A 23,770-nucleotide genomic window follows, 5' to 3' on the forward strand; every position below is an offset into this window, starting at 1 on the left:
TTCATCTGGATAGAATGATGTTGCTGGAGTAATTTCTTTATCCAGTCGTGCCTCCTACTCCTCAAAAGATCTCCTCTTGAGGATCATGGGGTCTAGAAAGGGAAGCTGAGGGAGATCATTTTCCTCTATCACTATGAGAGACACCTGAGGTCCTAGAGAACTGGTGTCTATATGCTGCCCATTGGTCCCAGTACTGCCACTGGAGTGGTGCAAAAGTCATGGGTGGTGGCACCCAATGTTGTCCATACCAAGTGGGCGGGCCTTCCCTGTCATGGCGACGTTGTGGCTCTGCAAGTGTTTCCAGGTGTCTGGTCCCTTGACATTGCCCTGGGGAGCTTTGAACTGAGACCAAAGATATGTTATCATTGCCCTCTTCTTCTTCGCTCAGAGGTGGAGCAGATAAGGAGGCCCATGGAGAGAGTGTCTCAGTACTGTGGGGAATTCAGGAGACTAAGATGGGGTCGATACCTAGCAGGGAGGATTCCAGCATTTGAAACCAAGAGGTCCTTGGAGAAACAGAATTCCTGTGGTACTATGGTGGTAATCGGTGTCGATTGAGTCGGTCTAGAGTGGCCCATCAGTGTCCAGGGAGTCAGTGGTACCTGTAGTCTTCTGTGGTCCAACGATTGATCAGAAGATGGCGCTCTGGTGAAAGTGCTCAGAACCGAAGCTCTCTTTGTCTCCAGCAGTGCTATTTTAGGAGAGGTAGTCCGGTCTCTATCCCTTCTCTTGACTGACCGTATTGACGCTTCTGAACCTGTGCCCCTCCGGTGTTCAGGCTTACTGCCAATACTGGTACTCATGGGTACCATGTCGTGGTTCAGTCAGTACAGAGATTGATTATTTTGCCAGGCATAGAATCAGAGGACTAGAAGGCACCTCAAGAGGTTATCTAGTCCAGTCCCCTGCACTCAAGGCAGGACTAAGTATTATCTAGACAATCCCTGACAAGTGTTTGTCCAACCTGCTCTTAAAAATCCCCAATGATGGAGATTCCACCACCTTTCTAAGCAATTTATTCCAGTGCTTAACCACTCTGATATAGTTAGTCCAACCTAAACTGCCCTTCCTGCAATTTAAGCCCATTGCTTCTTGTCCTATCCTCAGAGGTTAAGAACAACAATTTTTCTCCCTCCGCCTAGTAACAACCTTTTATGTACTTGAAAACTGTTATGTCCACCTCAGTCTTCTCTTCTCCAGACGAAACAAACCCAATTTTTTCCAATCTTCCCTCATAGGTCATGTTTTCTAGACCTTTAATCATTTTTGTTGCTCTTCTCTGGACCTTCTCCAATTTGCCCCCACCTTTCCTGAAATGTGGCGCTCAGAACTGGACACAATACTCCAGTTGAGGCCTAATCAGCATGGAGTAGAGCGGAAGAATTACTTCTCATGTCAAGCTTACAATACTCCTGCTAAAACATTCCAGAATGATGTTTGCTTTTTTTGCAACAGCGTTTATTTAGCTTGTGATTCACTATAACCCCCAGATCCCTTTCCACAGTACTCCTTCCTAGGCAGTCATTTCCCATTTTGTACGCACCTTTTTTTTCCCTAGTCAAATTCTTCAGTCTGGGGACTTGTAGCCCTCTTTTTTTAGGTTTTATTAAAGGAATCAGCAGATTTCTTCTTTGAATCCACTGGAGTTTAATAGTCCCGTGGATGTTGATGGTCACGTCAAGGATTGTTGCTCTGGAGAGGTCCTGGGTCAGAGGCTGGTCTAAGTAAATTTTTCATCATAAGGAATCTGAGCTTCAGTTCATGGGTCTTTCTTGTCCTTTATTTATATTTCAGGCAGAAAGTACATTTTGGTGGTGTATGGAATTCTCCTAAGCAGCTATTGCAGCATGAATGGCTGTCACTGACCAGAATGGCCTCTCTGCAGGAAAGACAGTATTTAAACCCAGGGGAGCTGGTAACGCCCCTTCTTGGGGTTCATTCCGCCCCCACAAGGGGAGAAGGTAACAAAATCAGTAAGGAGAGGGAAATAACGGTTTTCGAAAGCCACAAAAAATGTTTTATAATAAAACAAACCTAGATAACAAATCCTACTAGCTATTCTGTAAACTAAAATTAATTTTAGAAATTAATCATCTCTCAGATTGTGCTAATGGTCCGTCGCAGGCCAAGGGCAGTTGAGAAGGAACTGAGGATGATTCACCTGTGCAGCACCAGATAGCCTCGAGGTAAGAAACGAGACAGAGAAAGCGCATGTGCAGACTGAACAGACACTGCTACCTAAAATGTCCGATCTGAGGCGCAAGGAGGCAGATACACCTATAGTGGAGCACCCACAGGGACACTACTCAAAGAAAAAATGTGGCCTCCTCAAACTTTAATACATGCTTAAATATATACAATAACTCTCATGATAGCTAAAAATATCAAATGATGCTTAAATACAATTTATAAATTGGATCAAAACCATAACATAGGCCCACGTACACACCAGTGAATATAATCTCAAGTATCTTTGTAACAGAGCACATCAAAAACTCAATTCTGCCTCATGTTCATGCTGCCCTTCACCCAGCATCTTGGAAATGAGCTGCGCATGTTCATGCACACACCAGTGTTCATCTCCTACTGTAGGATAAAATAAGCCCTAAATATTCACTGAAATTCATGCCAAACCTTGCGTGGCTCGCATTCATGAAGCTCGAAAGTGTGTGTGTGTGTGTGTGTGTGTGTGTGTGTGTGTGTGTGTGTGTGTGTGTGTAAGTAAAATATACATATACACATATCAGGGGGTACCTGTGTTCATCTGTACCCACAAAAACAACAAGTAGTCCGGTGGCACCATAAAGACTAACATTTATTTGGGCATAAGCTTTCGTGGGTAAAACACATCACCTGAAGAAGTGGGTTTTTTACGCACGAAAGCTTATGCCCAAATAAATTTGTTAGTCTTTAAGGCCAAGGGCAGTTGAGAAGGAACTGAAAAAAATATATATAAAAAAACATAACTCAAGAATGTATACTTGTGAAATGAATGTTTCATCTGCATTTCCCTTTAACTCTCCACAACTCTGTGTGTGTGTGTGTGACTGGAAAAGTTTCCTGGATTTTTAATTGAGTTTAAGTCAAAGCTAGATTCCTGGTGAAGTAAGACTGTCCTAAAACAATAAAACAAAACAGCAGGTATAAGGTTGCTTTGAATAAAATTGCTTTACTATTCTCCACAGCCAAGGAATTAAATTACAAAGTCAAAAACTATACAGACTATTCTACCACTCTTTTATCCATAATGGTCAGAGTAAGATACAGATGCAGCAGTGTTTTGCTTTAATACCTAATTTAAGAATATTGTTAAATAACTTTCTGTTATCACGGAAGAGAAGTGTGTGTGTGTTGGCTGAAAAGTAATTTCAAGGGAATACGTCAGCTCACTATTTTTTAAGTTATCAAATAAATAACCCTGGATTCCATTTTAAGATATACTTGCACATACTATGTATTTGTCTGCTGTGACAGGGTCGGGCCGGATGGCTACAGGAGAGTAATAGAAGGCAGATATATTAGCCCCAGGTTAAGTAGGTCCCTTTTCCCTGGGTAAGGTAACAGGGAAGGTTCCAGAACAATCAGGAACCTTCTAGAGACAATTAAGACAGACAGGCTGATTAGAACACCTGCAGCCAATCAAGAAGCTGCTAGAATCAATTAAGGCAGGCTAATCAGGGCACATGGGGGTTTAAAAAAGAGCTCACTTCAGTTTGTGGTGCGCATGTGAGGAGCTGGAAGCAAGAGGCACTAGAAGCTGAGAGTGAGAACGTAGACTGTTGGAGGACTGAGGAGTACAAGCATTATCAGACACCAGGAGGAAGGTCCTATGGTGAGGATAAAGAAGGTGTTGGGAGGAGGCCATGGGGAAGTAGCCCAAGGGAGCTGGAGCTGTCACACAGCTGTTCCAGGAGACACTCTAGACAGCTGCATTCCTCAGGGCCCTGGGTTGGAACCCGGAGTAGAGGGCGGGCCCGGGTTCCCCCCAAACCTCCCAACTCCTGGTCAGACACAGGAGGAGTTGACCTAGACTGTGGGTTCACGAAAACGGCCAAACTGAGTGCTGCCGTGAAGCTCCAAGGCGAGCAAATAAGTGCAAGACTCACCAAGGTAGAGAAGGAACTTTGTCACACTGCATTCATGTGTATGTATGTGCAGTTTGTTTAGAAATGGATTATACATACATACATAATTAGAAAATGTTTTAAATTATGAGGTCTGTTTTAAACACATGAATAGGATGGATTTATTCAGTTTATTTCATTTGGTTGGAAAGAATAAATTACATGTATCCTATGTACGCTGACCACATTTCTCTGGATTTTTTTTTTGCACTTTCATACAACAATGCCAAGTGTTCCTATCACTCTACTAATTCATAACTAAGAGCACATAATTCATTATAACATATCCAATGTTTTACAAAAATCAACAGTTGTTTCTCTATCCAACAGTTCTAAGTCAAGGACATTTTTCTAAATAGTAGTCCAATAGTACTCCTAAATATAGTAGTCCAAAAAACATTTCTAGTCATAACATTAAGTTTAAATTCACTACCCCATTTTCTACACAAAAGCCATACATATTTTGTACTTTTGAAGATATTTTGCAGGCACACAAAAGGGAATGGCTGTAAGGATAATAATCAACAATATATGTGTTGACAATACCAAATTAGTTTTCTTCATATCATGAATAGTAGCGGAGACCTTTTTCCCTTGCTGATTACAATAGGAGAGGTACTCTATTTAAATTGCAGAGTTGATCCAAAATAGATGTTTTCCATGCAGTACAACTGAATGTGGATTTGCTGAATTAGTATTCGCCTGGTGAGAGTATCTTCAATTTGGGTGATAAAGATTTTGCCTTTTTGAAAGAGAAGTACTGATTCTCCAACGTTTGTGTTATCTTACATTTTCTGGTCAACAGATAGATAGACCAAGGCACAGTAGGACAGCTCTATAGAAAGAGCACTAGCTTTTATAAATGTACTGAGTAATTTATAGGATAGTCAGAAAAGATCTATCAGAATATATCTTAGATACTTCAGAAATAAATGTACATAAATAGAAATAATACACTATATAAATAATCCTTGTATTTAAACTTTAATGCTCTCCACAAATTTTAGATTTAAATCACTAAAATCAGTTTCACTTGTGTTTTTCATGGCTATCCCAACTTTTATCTCCTCCTTGATTACCAGTTTCTAAATTTAAACCAAAGACAAAATTTCCCCACAGAAGTACCAGTTAAGTAAGCAGAATACTAAATTCTCAAAATCATGAAAAATTCTCACTATCCTCTGTGTGAGTAATATGCATTTCCAATCTTTGAGCTGTTTATTTCGCAGTTACTATAACAAATCTCTCGTCTGTACAGTTGATAAGACAGTCCTCTCTTTAGCAGGGGCAATTTACTCTTGGGATAGAGTACTCATTTAGACTTTGAATTATAAGCAGGCTTTGGAGAATTCAATTTTATCATTTCAATGGACAGTAGCGATGTTTATTTTAAGCATTTTTCAGATTTTTATAGATTTAAATGTTCATAGTTGTGGAAATTATAGCGGGTCACACAATTATTTAATGATAGTGAACAGATTCAAAAAATTATAACCATTAAAACACAGCCACCACATGTCAAAATATACAAAGCAGATTTCCTTAGATCAAACTAAGTTCTCAAGAAACGTTTTTCCTACTTTGCCTACCTGTAAATTTTGATAATCATCAATTGCAATATTCTTTCATCAGTTTGTGTTTGTACAGTGAGATTGACATTTACTGATAAAAATCTAATCTTTCCAACCCTAGTTATAAGCCATTGTGTATGTCTGATCAGCCCATGGTCTTTTAAGTTTAGTCACTTCTCCTAATGTTTGGTGAGATTCCCCAAATATATAACTTTCACATTGTTTACAGCCATGATGCTTTGAACCTTAAGCAATTTTACATATTTTTAACCTGTCTAATAATTCAGGAAACAAAAAACTACATCAAAACTGATCCAAAAGTTTATTATGTGGACATACTAAGCCTTTGTTTTCTGGCTGTCTTTAACCAAATCTTTTACCTTATTCATATCAGCCATTTGAGCATATCCCAATTTTGCTGTGCATCTAAATCCTGTACTCCAGATTTATATCTGACATGTCACACATGCTAATCTTAACTGAAGTAATGAGGCCAAAACTACACCAGATTCTGCCAACAATGACTGGCACAGAGTCCTTAATAGTGTAAAGTCTACTAGGAAGGGGCTCATAGCTGTGACCTCCACTTTGATGGGGCAATAAGATGTTGAGGACCAAAGTAACACCAAGAGAGTGACTTTAGCTAAGGAGAGGTTATGGCTTGTAGCTGGGAAATGCACTGATTCAGTGAAGTCATTGGGCAACCTCTGCAGAACAGGCAGGAAATTTCTTTTGGTTAATCAGAAAAATGTTGACTAAACTGCAAAATCATGGTTTGCTTCAAACTGAACCTACTCTTCACAGCCAGCCAATGCCCATGATCAGCCACTAAGTTTTGGCTTTTGGCTTTAGCCATCCTTGGAAAGTCTGTTATGCATCCATATTGTGAACTAGGATTGAAAATGCTGCATTTCAAAAATACAGGACAGACCTCAGATGTCCTTAATGACCAGGGTTTTGGGGACTGGGACGTAGAAAAAAGGGGTGCAGCACAGATGGGAAGTGTCGGGGGGAGGGCTTAGCCCTCTGCCTGGCACTAGGACCAAGAAACCTGCCCTAACAGCTGTTGCTCTGCCCCACTACGCAGTAGCTCCATCCCTTCAATCCAGCTTCCCTTGACCTCAGCACCCTGTGCAGCCAGGTCCTGTGCTTCTGCCTCCTGACTCAGTTGAGACCAGCTACCTTGCCTGCTGTATGGAGAGCCTTCCTGACTGCCCGCAACCCCTGTAGCCCTGCCTCCTATTGTACAGGTCAACCAATCAGAATTTTTTTTTACTGACGGAAGACACAGCCAATGAACTCTGGCTGTTTCATCCGCAGCACATGTGTATGTGCCCACAAAAGGGGAGGGAGCAGGCAGAGGAAGAAATACAGGATAAAAGGCATCCTGCACTGAATTAGTACATGACAGGCAATTTTTTATTTAAATAAGGGATGTCCCTTACAATACAGGACGACCCTACATTGGCAACCCTATAATGTAAACAGTGTTTAGGTGTCATAGGAGTTTTGAGAGCAGTTCCAATGACTAAGTGCTGCTTTCGCATATGTAAAATAGGTTAATATGTTTGAAAAGCAATAGGACTCATCAATACTCCATTTCTCACTATTATTTATTAGCAGCTGAAAGCCCGTGCTGTTGCATGAGTGCGATTTGTAAAGTTGGGTATAAAAAAAAGCTGAAAATGACTGAACTTGAAAACCAGATAGTAACACACCACAAATACCAGTGATGATTCAACGTAGTGACATTCTAAACAGAAAGAACTCTCACCATGCTTGTAGCTGTTTTCTAACATGCCACACTGACTCAAACAGACATTGTTCACGGAGGACTGCCCTCTGAGGAGATTTGATAGTGGTCTGAGGGCTCTGCACTTCACTGATGAGGCACCGACAAACTGGCTTGGCAAGCTCGTATGCAGTAAGGCTTCAAAGAGAGACAGAGTACCAATCCCAGAATCTTACTACATAAATATCATCATAACACCGCGTAGCCCCAGTCACGGACCAGGAACCCACTGGTGCTGTGAAAATACATAAACAAGACAGTACCTGCCACAAAGAACATACAATCTAAGTAACTCTTTAAACAATTAATCTACCTTTCATTTGGAGTCTGCATCATTTTATATAAACTTATTTCTAAAATAAAAAATAATACATTTCCTTGATGTTCTAGTTTAATAATTTCTAAATAATTTCAATGTGCAGGAAAAAAAACTTTTGCCTTTTCTAAAATGCCAACCAATACTGTCTTCTCAGATCCTGCAACTGAAAATTTTATGGGGAAAGAGAAACCTATGAAACAAATAATGCCTCTTCAAATACGAATAAAATCAACATTCATCATTTACATGCAAATGATTTTGTTTTTTCAGCATAAATAATTCTTAGTTTTATCAAGTTTCCCACGTGATCCAAAATATTTTCATTTTGTTTTAATGCATCTCACTACTTTACAGTAGATTTTGCCATTCCAGCTGACCTTTAAGAAGCTTACAGTGTACAATAAGAATTAAATTGGTTCTTTCACTTGACAATATGCCCCTAATGACATGAATTTCAGACAAGCTCTCTGCAGAAGTACTGATGTTAGAAAAAGCATAGCTTCTACTTGTTAACAATAGACACTGGCAGCTATCAAACGTACTATACAGAGAACATGAAGAAAGTCACAGTACTTCTGCCTGCCATTCTGCCTTTGAGAAGGCTACCTCATTTAAGACTTACCTGTACTCAGAACTTATATCTAAATGCTTGTCTTTTCAAATTGATCTGATGCAAAAATCTGATAAGCTGCCTAGCTTTGGTGATTGAGATGACTCAAAAGAACATTTATTATTAATTTCAAAGTTCTGTACAAAATCCCTTATAGTACCCCTGTGAGGAATGTAAGTATTCCCATTTTATACAGATGTGGACCAGACACAGAAAGGTTAAGAACCTGATTTTCACAGGTGGCTGAGTGCTTAGAACTCCAGTGGAAACTGCAGGTTCTTAACACCTCTGAAAATCAAGCTCTAAATGACTTTGCCCAAGGCCACAAAATGATGCAGGGGCAGAGCAGAGATTAGGGCTTCTGGCTCACTCAGTAATCCTGAAACTACTCTAATGGTATATCTTCACTACCAATGTAAAAGCGCTGCCATGGCAGCGCTTTAACATGGCTGTGTAGTTGCGGCACCAGTGCTGGGAGAAAGCTCTCCCAGAGCTGTAAAAACCCCACCCGCACGACCGGGAGTAGCTCCCAGCACTGGTACACTGTCTACATTGCCACTTTACAGTGTTGAAACTTGCATCGCTCAGGGGGGTGTTTAGTCACACCTCTGAGCGAGAAAGTTTCAGTGCTGTAAAGTGGCAGCGTAGACAAGGCCTAAGACATGGTCTTCACTACAAAAAAGTATGTGTACGGTGAAGGGGGTGTAGAGATACCATATGCTAACACACACATGGTAACTAAGGAAGAGCCTAGTGCAGAGGTCGGCAACCTACGGCACGCGAGCCGATTTTTAAAGGCATGCTGCTGCTTGCCGGGTCCCAGCCGCCCGCCCCGCTCAGCCCACTGCCGAACCAGGCCGGGACCCCGGCAGGCAGCAGCGTGCTATTCAAAATCCTGCCCGCCCTGGCCTGCTCTTCTCCGCCCCCCCGTGGGGGCAGGGTGAAGAAGCTTGGTCCTGCCGGCTGCTGCTGCAGGACAGGCAAGCTCCCCCCTACCCTGCTTCTTCCCCAGCCGTGCTGGGTTCCTACTGCTCCTCCTCTCCCTCCCTGCCACCGATCAGCTGATGGCCCTTGTGAGGGAGGGGGAGAAGCGGAGCCCCTCAATGCTCCGGGGAGGAGGCGGAGAAGAGGTGGGCACGGGGCCTTGGAGAAGAGGTGGGCACGGGGCCTTGGGGAAGGGGCCTCCAGCCCCCTGCCGTGGGCACGGGGCCTTGGGGAAGGGGCCTCCAGCCCCCTGCCGTGAGCTGCTCTGGGCAGGGGGCTGGGAGCACCCCCACGACCCTAGCCCACACCCCCAGCCGTCTGCCCTGACCCCTCCACCCCTCCACACACACTCCCAGCCCTCTGCCCTGACCCCCACACCCCCCCCCACGACCCCAGCCCTGACTCCAGCCCCCCCCCACACCCCATGCACTGACTCCTGCACCCCCGCTCAGCCTGCTGCCGGCCTAGGTGAATGGAACCCCAGGCAGGCAGCGGGCTGAGAGGGCCGGCGGCGTAAGATCAGCATTTTAATTTAATTTTAAATGAAGCTTCTTAAACATTTTGAAAATCTTGTTTACTTTACATATGACAATAGTTTAATTACATAATATATAGACTTATAGAGAGAGACCTTCTAAAAAACGTTAAAATGTATTACTGGCACGTGAAACCTTAAATTAAAGTGAATAAATGAAGACTCGGCACACCACTTCTGAAAGGTTGCCGACCCCAGGCCTAGTGTCTACCTTGACCTGCTCATGTGTTAAAATGAAACACTGCCTTGTCCTCACTAGGATTTTACCACGTGGTTTAACAAAAAACAAAACAAAAATGTTCTAGGGTGGATGCACCCCAAAAGGAAGTTTCTTTGGCAGAACTAAACCCAACATTGGTCATGATGGCAAGAAATCAGATGCCCTCCTGTCCCAAAGATTTTCCCAAAGAAAAACAGTTGTCTGAAATTTACATTTCAAATTTTAAACAATGGCAAGAGATTTTTGATTTGGAAAAGCAGCATATTCTCAGGGGTAAGCACTGTATAGAAACCATAGCATCTGATATTTGTAAGTATGTGCATATACATTTGACAGTAATAATATTTGATACATATAACTACTAATAGCACAGAATAATCTACATAAAAATGATTGCTTTAAATAAATTCTTAACCAAGCATTTTCCATAAATAAGCTATAGCAGTAGCTGCCTAATTTTGGTTTTACAAACAATATTTGCCTATTGTGACAGGGTCAGGCCAGATGGCTACAGGAAAGTGATAGAAGGCAGATATATTAGCCCCAGGTTAAGTAGGTCCTTTTTCCCTGGGTGAGGTAACAGGGAAGGTTCCAGAACAATCAGGAACTTTCTGGAAACAATTAAGGCAGACAGGCTGATTCGAACACCTGCAGCCAATCAAGAAGCCAATCAAGAAGCTGCTAGAATCAATTAAGGCAGGCTAATCAGGGCACCTGGGTTTAAAAAGGAGCTCACTTCAGTTTGTGGTGTGTGCGCGAGAAGCTGGGAGCAAGAGGCGCAAGAAGCTGAGAATGAGAAGGCGTACTACTGGAAGACTAAGAAGTGAGAATAAAGAAGGTGTTCGAAGGAGGCCATGGGAAAGTAGCCCAGGGAGTTGTAGCTGTCACGCAGCTGTTACAGAAACCACTGTAGAGAGCAGCAATCCACATGGCCCTGGGCTGGAACCCGGAGTAGAGGGTGGGCCCAGGTTCCCCCCATCCCTCCAACTCCCTACTTGATATTGGAGGAGTTGAACTGGACTGTGGGTTCCACCAGAGGGGAAGGTCTCTGGCCTGTTCCCCAATCTACGTGGATCAGCAGAGACTGTGGGGATTGTTCTTCTTCTGTTTCCCCATGCTGGCCAGTGATGAGGCTAACTGAGTGAACGGCAGATTTGAGCCACGAAAGTGGCCAAACTGAGGGCTGCCGTGAACCTCTGAGGTGAGCAAATCCGCCAATAAGAGCAGGACCCACCAAGGCAGAGGAGGAACTTTGTCACACTATAAGTATGAAAGTCCTAGCAGAACATATAAAGAAAAAAGGGAATGGAGGGATCAGTCATGCTTCTGTTTTAGAATGAAAGTATTTCCACAAATTAATAATAATAATACTTAATACTACTACTACTAATAATTTTACAAAACATAAAAGTGCTTTTTATTTTGAATGCCAAAATATCTCTATCTTTTAAACTAGTAACAAAAAGTAACATTTAAACAATAAAATTAATATCCTCCAAAAAAAAATAGATTAACGTCATCATGGCATTTGGAAGAGAAATATTTAATTACACCACTATGATTAATTAAAGCAAGGCATATGAAGGATCTAGAAAATGGCTTAATTCCAAAATTCTGTACAAGATCAACACTTCGGGGTATGGGTATGGAACACTTCATTTTGGGTATCAAAAGCAGCAATAATTATTTGGAGAATGTATTTTTAAAATGACTACAAATTGTAACAAGCTCTTCAAAAACTCTCAGCATACTATTCAGTAGAGCAGTCTTCTGCAGCATCTAAGCAGCAATGCTGATTTGCTACTGCATTGTGGGAAAATGCCTGCTGCTGTGAGTGACTACATTAACTTTGCTAATTCTTCATGTACTGCAGCAGACCTCATAACTACTGTATGAATTGTCAAGAGTTTGAAAACACCTTCCTTGATCCAACAGGCACATTTTTGAAATGTGGATGCTCTTTGCAAAACGTACCCACAATGTACAAAGGCATACTATTTTAGCAAACCTTAGGCTGAAAGCATACCAGAGAGCATTATTTTTCATACAACAGGGCAATGTTTGTGGTCAGTGGAGGCTGACCAGGAGATGGAAGCATTGTGCACCATACATTTAATCAGCGTCAAGGGCCAATCTATAGAGAGATCTTGCCAGTACCAGAAGAAGCTGCGTGTCAAACCTTTCACTGGAAGGTATTATACTTTCACAGCTGTTGTCAGTTGATCAACTGTTTGAAATATGGAAAATAAAGTCTAGCCTTTTCATGATGTCATTTATACCCCGCAAGCCATCTTTTCTAAAGTAATATATTGGTTTTTTTTTTAAATGACAATATTTAATACTGTGCTCTTAAATAACTCAATTTTAAAACTTCATTGAAGAGAAACTGCACATTTTTGATAAATGGAAGAATTCTGTCAAACACAAAAACAAGCATGTTTTTAAAAAATACAAGAAAATATTGCCAGCACTTTAGATTTATGTGATGTAGATGTATCTTCTATTACAGAGGTTCTCAAACTGTGGTCCGCGGACCACTACTGGTCCACGAGCTCCATTCAGGTGTCTGTGGATAGTTGCCTCAAAGGTGCGTGCCTGGGCAGCCGCACATGAGAGAATGAAGGGCCACCCACCTAATTAGCAGAGCCACACAAGTGTGGCTCCGCTAATTAGGTCCCTGGACCCTGGAGAAGACGCACATGTAAGGCGAGATGGTGGCCTTGGGGGAAATAGGGGGTAGATAGGAGGGGACAGTGGGGTGAGAAGAGGGGGTGGGGGGGGATTTGGGATGTACAGGGCTGTGGTGGTCAGAGAAAGAGGCAACTTTCCCCAGCTTCAGGGCTGCGGCTACCAGAGAGAGACCCCCCTCCTTTCCAGCCCTGGGGCTGCTGCAGTGGGGGAGAGAGGGAGACATCCCCTGCTTCCCAGCCTCAGCTCTGTGGCTGCCATGGCCGGGGAGAGAGGGCACATCCATCACACTAGAAAGGCAATATTACTGATATTAAAATATGAGTTGTGTGCTTTTAGTTGTAGAACAAAAAAACAATTACTACTTTTTTTTAATATAGCGCTTTTATCGAAAGCACTTTACAATAGTTAGCTAACGGTACAAACAACATTTGGAAAGATCATTAAGTTGTCTGCCAAGACCCTCAGCAATTTTCAAGTGGTCCACAAAAAAAACAGTTTGAGAACCACTGTTCTGCTACATACTAAAATCTTCACATACTAAAATATTGCTTGCTAGTAATAATTTACTCGATACTTACTGATATCTAAACGTCTTAATCCAATTTTACACAAACAAATCCAATAATTACTGCATATGCTTTTTAATGATTACAATCTCTGAGAAAGCCCAACTATACAAAAAAGCGTTATAAGCCATTGTACTGATGTAATGAATAGGATCAATCTACCAGATTTCAGTAAGTACAACAGCTTTTAAGTACATTTCTGTGACATAAGGAAAGAATATGAATAAATGACAGAAACTGGTGAAGCCACAAAATACTGATTTATAGCAGGATTATTAACATTCCACTACACTACAGAATTCTATACCCATGGCCCCCAGTTGCCCAAACTGGCGTTTGTAACTTTTTTTTTTTTTTTTTTTTTAAAGGCATTCTGAAACAGGAATAGTTAAAACCAGAAATGCATTCTTGGCTTCTACTGTGACAGGATTTATTTACAGCTTCTGTTAAACACAGCAGCTCCACTACAAACTATTGTATGTGAGAAGAATTTTTGATTATACAATGCTAATGCCTCACTGCGTTAAACATATCATGCCAATGTATTATTTTTTTCCTTCAGCAATTCGTTCAGGTCATTGTTTGATGGTTTATGAATTCATTACAGGAAACAGATGGATCCCATAATTCAGCGCTATTCTCCCACTCAATAAAACAGGCAATTTCCCCCCCCCCCCCCCACATCTTGCTCCCCACTCCAAATCAATCTTAATGAAGCCACTTCCTTGATGTCCAAATCCCTGCACAAGTATGCTGCGCAGAGAAACAGAAGTTATTAAAGCAACCTTGAAACAGTAAATGCCTTTTTGATAAAACAGAGAACATTAGCATGCCCATACATAAGCACCGCCTCCTGGAACCAGATACAAATGCTAGCGCTTACCCAACTCAGCTGAGAAATAAAAATTCTAGGTCAAAAGCACAGATGCTCTGATAAGTAGTAAATTCATTTTTAATTGCTGAAAAAAATTCTTACAGGGAAAATTTTTTTCCTTCAATCCACTTTTAAATGGTGAATTTTCATTTAGAAAATTATCTCCTTTGTCTACTAAACTCTGATGTTTTTCACGACAGTGACATCTACTGGCAAAAGGTATTTCAGCAAAACTGTTAGCTTGTTATGTAATATCCAATGATTTGTACACAAAAAGTCATCCTTCCCCCTCTCCTTCTCACCTGAACACACACATGCTTTTCTCCTTAAAATCTATCAGATGTAACAATGAATTTCAGTTTGACACTGACAATGAAACAAGATGGTTCACAAGAGAAAGAACTTTAAACAATGACTTAAGAAATGGCCTAATAACGGGCTTAAAAAATTTACCCAACAGCTACATTTTGACAACTAAGCCTACTAGCCAGGGTTAAATGTAAAATTACACGGAATATGTTTGCATCACCATAACCCCCAAAGCTTTACTCCTTAGTATTCAAAGGAATAAATCAGTTCTGTGCTGTTTACTGCACACTGCATTTAAGATACTGTCAATCAATTTTCTATTTGACAAGACCTGAAGAAGAGCTGTGTAGCTCGAAAGCTTGTCATCTCTTTCACCAACACAAGTTGGTCCAATAAAAAATATTACAGCATCCAGTTTGTCTCTCTCTAATGTTTAAAAACGTAATTTATGTCTCTCAGGTCAGTGTCAGCTTCCTCTTTTTCATTCTCCACCCTCACCTCTTGATGTCTTTTCTTCTTTTGTTCCTTATGTGTGCTCTACCTCTTTCCCCTATTTTCTTTTCATTCTCCAAAATCTTTCCTTGCACCAGGCTTCTTCCCTACCAATTTCCCCCATTCTCCCCAACCTACATCAGGGTACCCTTTCACCCCTCACCTCACTCACCCTCAGCCCACCCTTGTAGCCCCTTATACATATATGGAGCTTGAAAAAATTACCAGGTACTCAGACTACTAAATAAGATGCATAAATGAAGATCAGGAGCCCAACATCCCACCGGAAATGGCAATGAAAAAAACATGTATTCCCCCTTACCCAGTTGTTGGGTTTTCTAATAGGGGGATGTCCATATACCATATTCAGTGGCTCGATTTTCTGTAACCTGCAGGTAGCACATATACAATAAATTTCCAAAGGGTATGCTCTGTTCCTTCATCCCCATTCCAGAGCCTTCTCTCTGCTGCGGCAGAGTGATTCTGGTAATCCTTCTCCTCAATCTCAGTTTTGGGGTCCTCTTCCAACGAGAACAGCTCCAGTTCGCTGTTGCTCAGAACTTTCCTAAATCACAGCAGAATGTGATCTTTACCTGTTTCATGGTTACATATAGCATACCCAATAGCAGCGGTGAAAAATGACAACGTTCTGGTCTATTTTCACTCTGCTCCATCTTTGGGGGCTGGGGAAAGACACTGGAGCTCTGTGTGCAGACTTACAAGTCAGCACTGCATCGGTTTATACCTAGTTCACATTTGAAAAGCTGTCTTCAAACTTTTTTTTCTAATGACAGTTTTGGTTCTACAGAAGTAGATGACACTCATTCAGGAAAAATCCCTACTCACTGTAGGTAAGTGATTTTTTTAAAGTGTTGCCTAAACAATATATATATTAGTGGTCTGAGGCAGCTCTTCAGCCTAGAATTAAGTTTCTAGTTTTGTGTCATTTCTATACTGCAGTACCTTCCAAAGCCCTATCTATCTGCAGTCCATGTATTCTAAAGACAAATGCAGTAGTCTGCTCTGCTCATATGAATACATTTCATGGGCTTCCTCAAGGTGTGAACATGATTTGTCTTAGAACCTCACATATTCAGGCATATGATCAGAGGCAGTTGATAGATAACTACCCATCATAAATGGATATATTATAAAACAGTGAAATTTATTTGCTACCTATTCAGTGGCTTTTGATTCAGACAAAAATTAATTCCTAATTTTGATACTGGAAAAGCTCCTCTGCAATTGTCATCTAGAAATATTTTATTGCCATCCGTTGGAAACCAACATTTTATGAGGAAACCTTGATAATTTATAGGCCCCACAGCAATGAGCATGTCACAAATCACATTTCCAAGAGTGAGACTTGAATATTAATATTTACAAATTAAAGATGAAAATAAAATCTTCCTTTCTTAACCTCCTAGAAGCACATAAAAATTCAAGTAAACTGAGAATAGTATTTAATTTGATTATACTTTCCAATTTTGAGAGCTCTAAACATTCTGTTCTTAAGCCTTCATTCCTATACTGACATTAACAGCTGCTCTCAAAACAAGGCTTTTTAAAAATCTATTATTTCTGCATCTTCCTGGATCCTCAGAGGTGCTGTTATAGCACTGTCTATACCAAATATTGTTAGACCATATGGAACCATGGCTGCTATGGGACGTCTGAACTTAAGTGTGTTTCCTTTTAACTCAGTTTTAGAATATCATCTAGCCCTAACATAGGGCTTTTCGTCAGTAGATCCCAAAGCACTTTACAAAGATCAGTATCATCATCCCTATTTGAAAGGAGGGGAAATTGAAGCACAGAGGTGAAGCGACTTACCCACAGTCACCCAGCAGGCCAGTGGCAGAACCAGGCACAGAACTCAGGTCTCAGTCCAATGCCGTATCAGCTAGAGCCACACAGCTTCCCTAGAGAGTACAATTCCTACAGTCCCCTCTCTATCCCATCAATAACTGTCCTTACAGAAATGTGCACAAATTTCAGTACCAAATTGTGGCTGTTAACAAATCAATGGGAGTTTTTGACAAGTGAGACCAGTCTTTGACCCTTAAACCCGAATAAATCCTTCTCCAAGCACACAGTGTTTTCAAAGCTGGGAAGACTCCTTGACCCTCACCATGGAACACATCACCACACCCTCTCTATAGGCTCTATTCACTTTGTTACCCACCTTCAGTTTGTATACTGGAATAGTTCTGCTCCAAGAGGACCTTCTACATCTGCAGACGAGTGGGCAAGGTTGGTTTGTTTAATGCACTCCAACCTTTGTACATGAGGCTATAATTCCATGAAATGAGACTGGAACAAGGTTCTTCCCCCAGACCTAAAGGACCCTACCACCACTATATTTTCTTCTCTGAAAGACTCCCATCATCTTTTCTCAGTCGAAGACAGTACCAAAAATAAGTAATTTAATCCGTGTTTTTCACATTTCCTGTTCTCCTATATTTTACATTACATATTTTGGATAGTCTGTCTGGGGTCCACTCTTAGGAAACACTGCAGATGGTGTAAGAAATTACAGAAAGTCAAACAAATGGTTTGGCTCTTGCTATGAGCACCCCAGAATGAAGATACTGCCTTCATTTATATACACTGTTAGCATATTATTATTTAAATAGTTAGACAAAAGTGCATTTCCCAGAATACTGTAAGTCTCATCTGCCTAGCCTATCCATTTTTATTACAGGGTCTCCACCTCAGTCTTTTCATCCCTTCTTGTTTCAATGTTTGCTTAAATGTCTTCTTCTGTCAAACTGAGTTTGAGTAGCTTCTTTTTAAATACTGTTTTGAAGTCATACAACAACTCAAGGCTGAAGACCGAAGGAAAATCCATGATATCAAAAATAAGTGGTGGCAAGAAAAGGCCATGGAGATTGAGCTTTATGCTGATAAACATGACATGAGGTTTTTTTTTTCCAGGCAATAAGGTCTATTTATGGTCCTTGCTTCCATGAACCCACCCCAATCCAAGCTCAAGATGGGTCAACGTATTTTAAGGACAGCAAAGCCATTAAAGCCAGATGGAAGGAGCGTTTTGAGTTACTCCTGAACTGTGAGTCAACTGTCTCTGATGCCACTATCGAATCTATACCTCAATGATAGGAAAAAGAATCACTTGCTGACACCCCCCCTGCTCCCCCCATCGAAATAGTAACACAAGCCATTAAGCAAACTAAGAACAACAAGGCAGCAGGGCCAGATGGCATACTAGCTGAAGTCTACAAGTTTGGAGGTGAGGAATTGGTAAGGAAGCTCCACAAACTTTTTCTTCATATCTGGTATAATGAGACGATTCCAGAAGACTTGAGAAATGCTGACACCGATAAGTCGGAGTGTGAAAACTACTGAAGCATTGCCTTGCTATCTACAGCAGGGAAAATTCTTGCCCATACCCCCTTAAACCAACTACTTCCCCTTGTTGAAGAAATACTGCCGCAATCTCAGTGCGGTTTTAGACCATCCCGCGGGACGACCAACATGAGCTTCATTGCCTGTCAAATCCAGGAAAAGTCTTGGTATTAAAATCACGACCTGTACATGGCTTTCATCGATTTGACAAAGGCCTTTGACTCTGTCAATCGCGAAGCCCTGTGGAAGGTGCTGGCCAGATTTGGCTGCCCTCCAAAATTTATTAAGTCCTAAGTCTTCTCCATGATCTGATGACTGTCACGGTTCTCTGTAATGGCCTTGAGATGGAACCTTTCATCATCAAAACTGGGGTTAAACAATGCGTTATTACCCCAACCCTGTTTTCCATCTATTTAGTAGTTATTTTGGTCCTTGTTAAAGATCACCTCCCCAACGGAGTTGACATTCAATGTAGAATGGACGGGCAGCTCTTTAATCTTCGACATCTCCGCTCAAAGTCTAAAGTCTTCAGGATATCCATTACTGATCTTCAATATGCTGATGATTGTGACATCCTCGCACACACCGAGAATGACCTGGATTTACTTGCACAAGCTTACTGAAGCCTAGGACTCTCACTGAATATTGAGAAGGCTAAAGTGCTCTATCAACCTGACTTTGGAAACAGTTGAGCACTTTTGCTACCTTGGTAGCCAACCTTCTCAAAATGCAAAGATCGACAGAGGGATCCAGCACAGGATCCAGTGTGCAAGTGCTTCCTTTGGGAAATTGCTCTGACGTGTTTTCACAGACCGTGATCTACAGTTGGACACCAAGATCCAAGACTACAAGACAATTGTTGTTCCTACACTCCTCTATGGATGTGAATCCTGGGTGACCTATTGACAGCACCTCAAGAGTTTGGAGAGGTATCACCAATGATGCCTCCAGAAGATCCTTCGCATCAAGTGGCACTAATGCCAGCATCCTTGCTGAAGCCAATATCACCATCATTGAAGCAATGATCCTCATGAACCAATTTTACTGAGCTGGACTTTGTGTGCGGATGGCAGACTCTTGCCTCCCAAAATAAGTCTTCTACTCTCAGCTCACCCATGGTGGTCAGAGGAAATGCTACAAAGATACACTGAAAGTGTACCTTAAGAAAACTGATGTGGACATCACAAGCTTGGAGGAGCAAGCCACCAACCGACCCCAATGGAGTCATATCCTCCATAAGGCAGTGGCCCACTTCAAGAAGAAGTGACTTGCCCTCAAAGCTGGAGAGGGAAGGAAGGAAGGAAAAAGAAATAACTTTCTCCCAGCAGGCAGTTGGCCTGCCACAAAATGCCTGTACCTACAGTGGGCAGATTTGCGGTTCCAGGATTGGACTCCTGAGTCATTTCAGGACCCATATGTAAATCTGTGGTAGAGATCATCCTCGAGTTGAGGGATGGCCAATCAATCAATCACACTTAGGTAACACCCACTAGGCAAAATGCTTCCAGCCTAGACAGCTCATGGTGAAGGGCCTATTCAGAGTAATGAGCCATTAGGAAAAACAACAGACCTTAGGAGAAGCTTATCCATCACCTGGTGAACCTTCCTGAGAACGCTCCAAACAGCCTGTGGCTGCTATGACTCAGCAAGGCATGTGATCAGACCACATGACACTGATCTCCATTTGGGTACCTGTTTTTTCCCCCACAAATTGGGAACCGTTTTTTTAAACAGTGTTCCCGCCATATGGAAAAGCTATATCAGGTAGGGAGTGACATCATCTGTTGTTCACTCCCCCACAACTCAACGCCTGAGAAAAGCTCCGAAAGAAAAGGGGGTGGAGAGCCCACGCTGCAAAGCAAGTGCTGCTTGTATCATCAGTCGGGGAGAAACTGGTAATTCATATCCAATCTTTCTAGTATCTTTGTCTTAGTTTGTGGTTTGTTTATTTACTAGGTAATCTGCTTTGATCTGTTTGCTATCATTTATAATCACTTAAAATCTATCTTTTGTAGTTAATAAACTTGTTTTATGTTTTAACCTAAATCAGCGTGCCTTTAAGTGAAGTGTCTGGGGAAAAATCTCGGCTTGGTTAACAGACTTGTTGCATATTCCTCTCCACACTGAGGGAGAGGCAAACTGAGTAATAAATTCATACTGGTCAGGGTTTTGACCAGGGCAGAATGGTACAGCTCTGAGGTTCTAGGCTGAGAAGGTGGGGGTTATCTTGGCTGTAGTCCTCCATTGTTGGTTCATGCAGGGGCTGGTCACCCTGCATGTAACTGCAGCTGGGTGTGTCCCTGTCTGTGTGAATGCTGGTGGGAGTGTAGGACTAGGAGCAGTCTACAGCTTGTCACTGCAGCACAGTGTGAGAGGGAATCCAGGCCGGTGGGTCAGAGGGCTCAGCGGAACCCCAATTCCAAGTGGTACCCCGGTGGGAACCCATCACAGGGGGGAAAAAAATCACAGGGTCACAAGCCCGAGTACTGCTGTGACTCGGGTCCAAGCCCTGTCACTTTGCAGTGTGGATGCAATTCAAGCTGCAGACCCAAGCCAAGTCTCGGTAGGGCAACATGGACGTGTTTGCAAAGCTATTAGACCTGGGTCCAGCAATTATTTACAATGCACTGTGGACCCTTGTGACCCTGAGCTAGTGCCAACTGGCAAAGGGTTCACTGCTCTATAACTGTTACTCGACAGGCCTGACAAACTCTATATTCCTTATGCATTGCTTTCATAGTATTTATCTAAGAGGATCAAGTGAGGTATCTAAAAAAGCTTATGTCATACTGATCCTCAGTCATTGCGAGATGTATGTCCAGATGACATTTAAGGATCTGTGTATATATACTGGAAATTTATGTTTTAAAGTCTGAACCAAAGGAGAATTCACAAACAGGTTTGGACAAGACAAAGCATGTATATTCACCTGTCTGCCTTGGTTCATATGTAAAATTATCGTTATAAGCCATCACAATGGAAGGCGGTTTGCTTACAACATCAACACGAGGATGTGAAGGCAATATGGTGCCAGCACACCAGGGAATAAACCCTGGGGGTCATGTGACTCTGGGACAAAACAGTGGCTTTGGGGAACGTAAGTGGAAGGCAAAAAGACACTCCTTCATCCGTCACTGAAGAAGCAAAAAGGACAGTGCCTTCTGTAGGCATAAAAGTTGGATCCCAGCCATGTCAGCTGGGAGATTGAGATAAACTACTTTTGACAAGGGTTTTAGCCTGTTAAAGTTTAGACTCTAGGAACTGTGTTACACTTTTTGTTTTATATGTAACCAGATCTGTTTTCATCATTATCCTTACTCACTACCTCTTAAATCCTAGCCTTTGATAACAAGCTTTTCACTATAAATATATCTCAGTGCTGTGATGTTATATTGGAATTGATCTTCAGTTGAAGCAAACAATCTGGTGTTGTGTACTTTTCTTTCAGGGACAGTATAAGCATGCCTCAGTCTCTCTCATCTTATTAAAACCACCCTTGACTTCACTTGCCTCTCCAGTTACTGAAACTTTCCATAGATCTTCTCTAATCTGGTTTCCAACCCCGCACTCTACTGAAACAGCTTTCACCAAGGTCTCTAATGACCTCTTCAAGGCCAAAGCTCAGCATCCTCATTCTCCTCAACCTATCACCTGTCTTTCACACACACAGCCCTGCACTTCTTGAAATGTGTCCTCCCCATAGCTTTTGTGACTCCATTCTCTCTCCCCCCAAGTTCCTCTACTTCTCTAATCATTCCATCAGTGGTGCCTCCTCAACCTCTACCCAACTTTCTGTGGAGGTTGTCCAGGCCTTAATCTTCGGCAACCTCCCCTTCTCCCTCTAAATGTTACCTCTGGATAATTTCATTGAAAAACATATATTAAACTATTGTCTCTATGCTGGCAGCTCGCGGATCTACCCCTCCACTTGGAAAGCAAGACAGGGACCTGTGTCTTCCAGTTCAAACTATATCTCAGCCCATCTTTCTGACATATTCTCATCGATATCCAGAAAACAGTTTAAGCATAACATGGCCAAAACAAGGTTCTTAATCTTTCCCCCAAGGTGTCCTTCCTTTCTCTTTTTGCAGTCACTGTGGAGGGGGGCATGGATCAGTGTTCATGTTGCACTCCCCGTCAATACCTGGCCCAGGGAAGCTCATGATCTAAACAGTGGACCAAATTTGGTCATGAATCCTGGTTACGTGCTACCTGAGGCACATTGCACATATGCTAAGAAGTCGACACTGTGGATAAACCATCACCTTCCTTGTCACTCAGATCCAAAGCTTGAGCACGGCCTTTAACATGGCTCTCTTCCTAGATTTTCACATCCAGACCACGTTTAATATCTGTCACTTCTTCCTGCATAACACCTTGAAAACCCAGCCTTTCCTCTTCATCCACACAGCTGAAATTCTTGTCCAGGCCCTTGTAATTTCATGTCTTAACTACTGCAACCTCTTCCTCTCTAGCATTGTCATATTCCATTTTGCCCCCATTTGTATCTAAATAATAGATCTGATGCAAAATCACTTTCATGGTTCGTCACTTCAACCATGCCTTTTTCACATTCTTCCATCTCCACTACATCAAACACAATCTCTTGTCTTTGCTTTGAAAGCCCTTCACTGTCTATCCCAGTGCTTTTCAAACTTTTTGTATTGGTGAACCCCTTTCACACAGCAAGCCTCTGAATGTGACCCCCCCCCCCCTTATAAATTAAAAATGGGGGGAATTAGTTTAATTTAATGGGAGCTCAGGACTTTCAGCCCCACGGAGCTGGCAGCTCGCAACCCCCATGTAACCACCTAGTGACCCCCTGAGGGGCATGACCCTCAGTTGGAGAACCCGGGTCTATCCCAACCCTATCACCTCTTACACAGTATTGAGACATCAACTCCCAACTCTGCTATGCCAACGATATCGCCTCTATTGTTCATTTTTAAAATTTCTGAACACCTTCATGCTCCTTTTCATGTCATTCTTATGCACTGGAGGAGCTCACTGAAGGCATCTGCAGGGCCACCTCATTTTTCTACTTCAAATTCCCTCTTAAAACTCTTCGTGCCTACAAAAAAACCAACAATGGTTAGGCAGCTGGTGTGCTATGAACACAGGTTATGCTGACCATTAGTATCTCACTGCTTCTTTGTATCACTTCTCCTCACCTCTGCCCCCTCAGTTTGTTTCTTGCATTCACTTGTTTCTCATCTTACAAGCTTAGATTGTAAGCTTTTGGGGGCAAAGACTGTCTTTGTGTGTCTGTACATTGCCAAGCACAATGGGGCTCTCATCCATGACTGGAGCACCTAGA

The 23,770-nt window shown here is 42.0% G+C and overlaps 1 protein-coding gene across 30 annotated transcripts in view; it reads right to left on the minus strand.

Moving 5' to 3' along the window:
• The window catches only part of TNRC6C (trinucleotide repeat containing adaptor 6C), a 314,076-nt gene that overhangs the window by 102,741 nt on the left and 187,565 nt on the right, over window positions 1-23,770 (minus strand). For 6 of the 30 annotated variants that reach the window (XR_006285663.1, XM_037913956.2, XM_043527791.1 and 3 more), the window contains exon 1: window positions 7,470-7,625. The exons of 13 other annotated variants lie outside the window; for them this stretch is intronic. Coding sequence is in view for 16 of the 17 variants with exons in the window: in XM_037913956.2 (XP_037769884.1) it covers window positions 7,470-7,494 (25 nt within the window). In the remaining variant the exon portion in view is untranslated. Of the gene's footprint in view, window positions 1-7,469; window positions 7,626-23,770 lie in introns of those variants that run through there. 11 more of the 30 variants (XM_037913955.2, XM_043527793.1, XM_037913959.2 and 8 more) reach the window with 7 other exon arrangements.

Source organism: Chelonia mydas, chromosome 14 (genome assembly GCF_015237465.2).
Source record: "Chelonia mydas isolate rCheMyd1 chromosome 14, rCheMyd1.pri.v2, whole genome shotgun sequence".
NCBI classification, from domain to species: Eukaryota; Metazoa; Chordata; order Testudines; family Cheloniidae; genus Chelonia; species Chelonia mydas.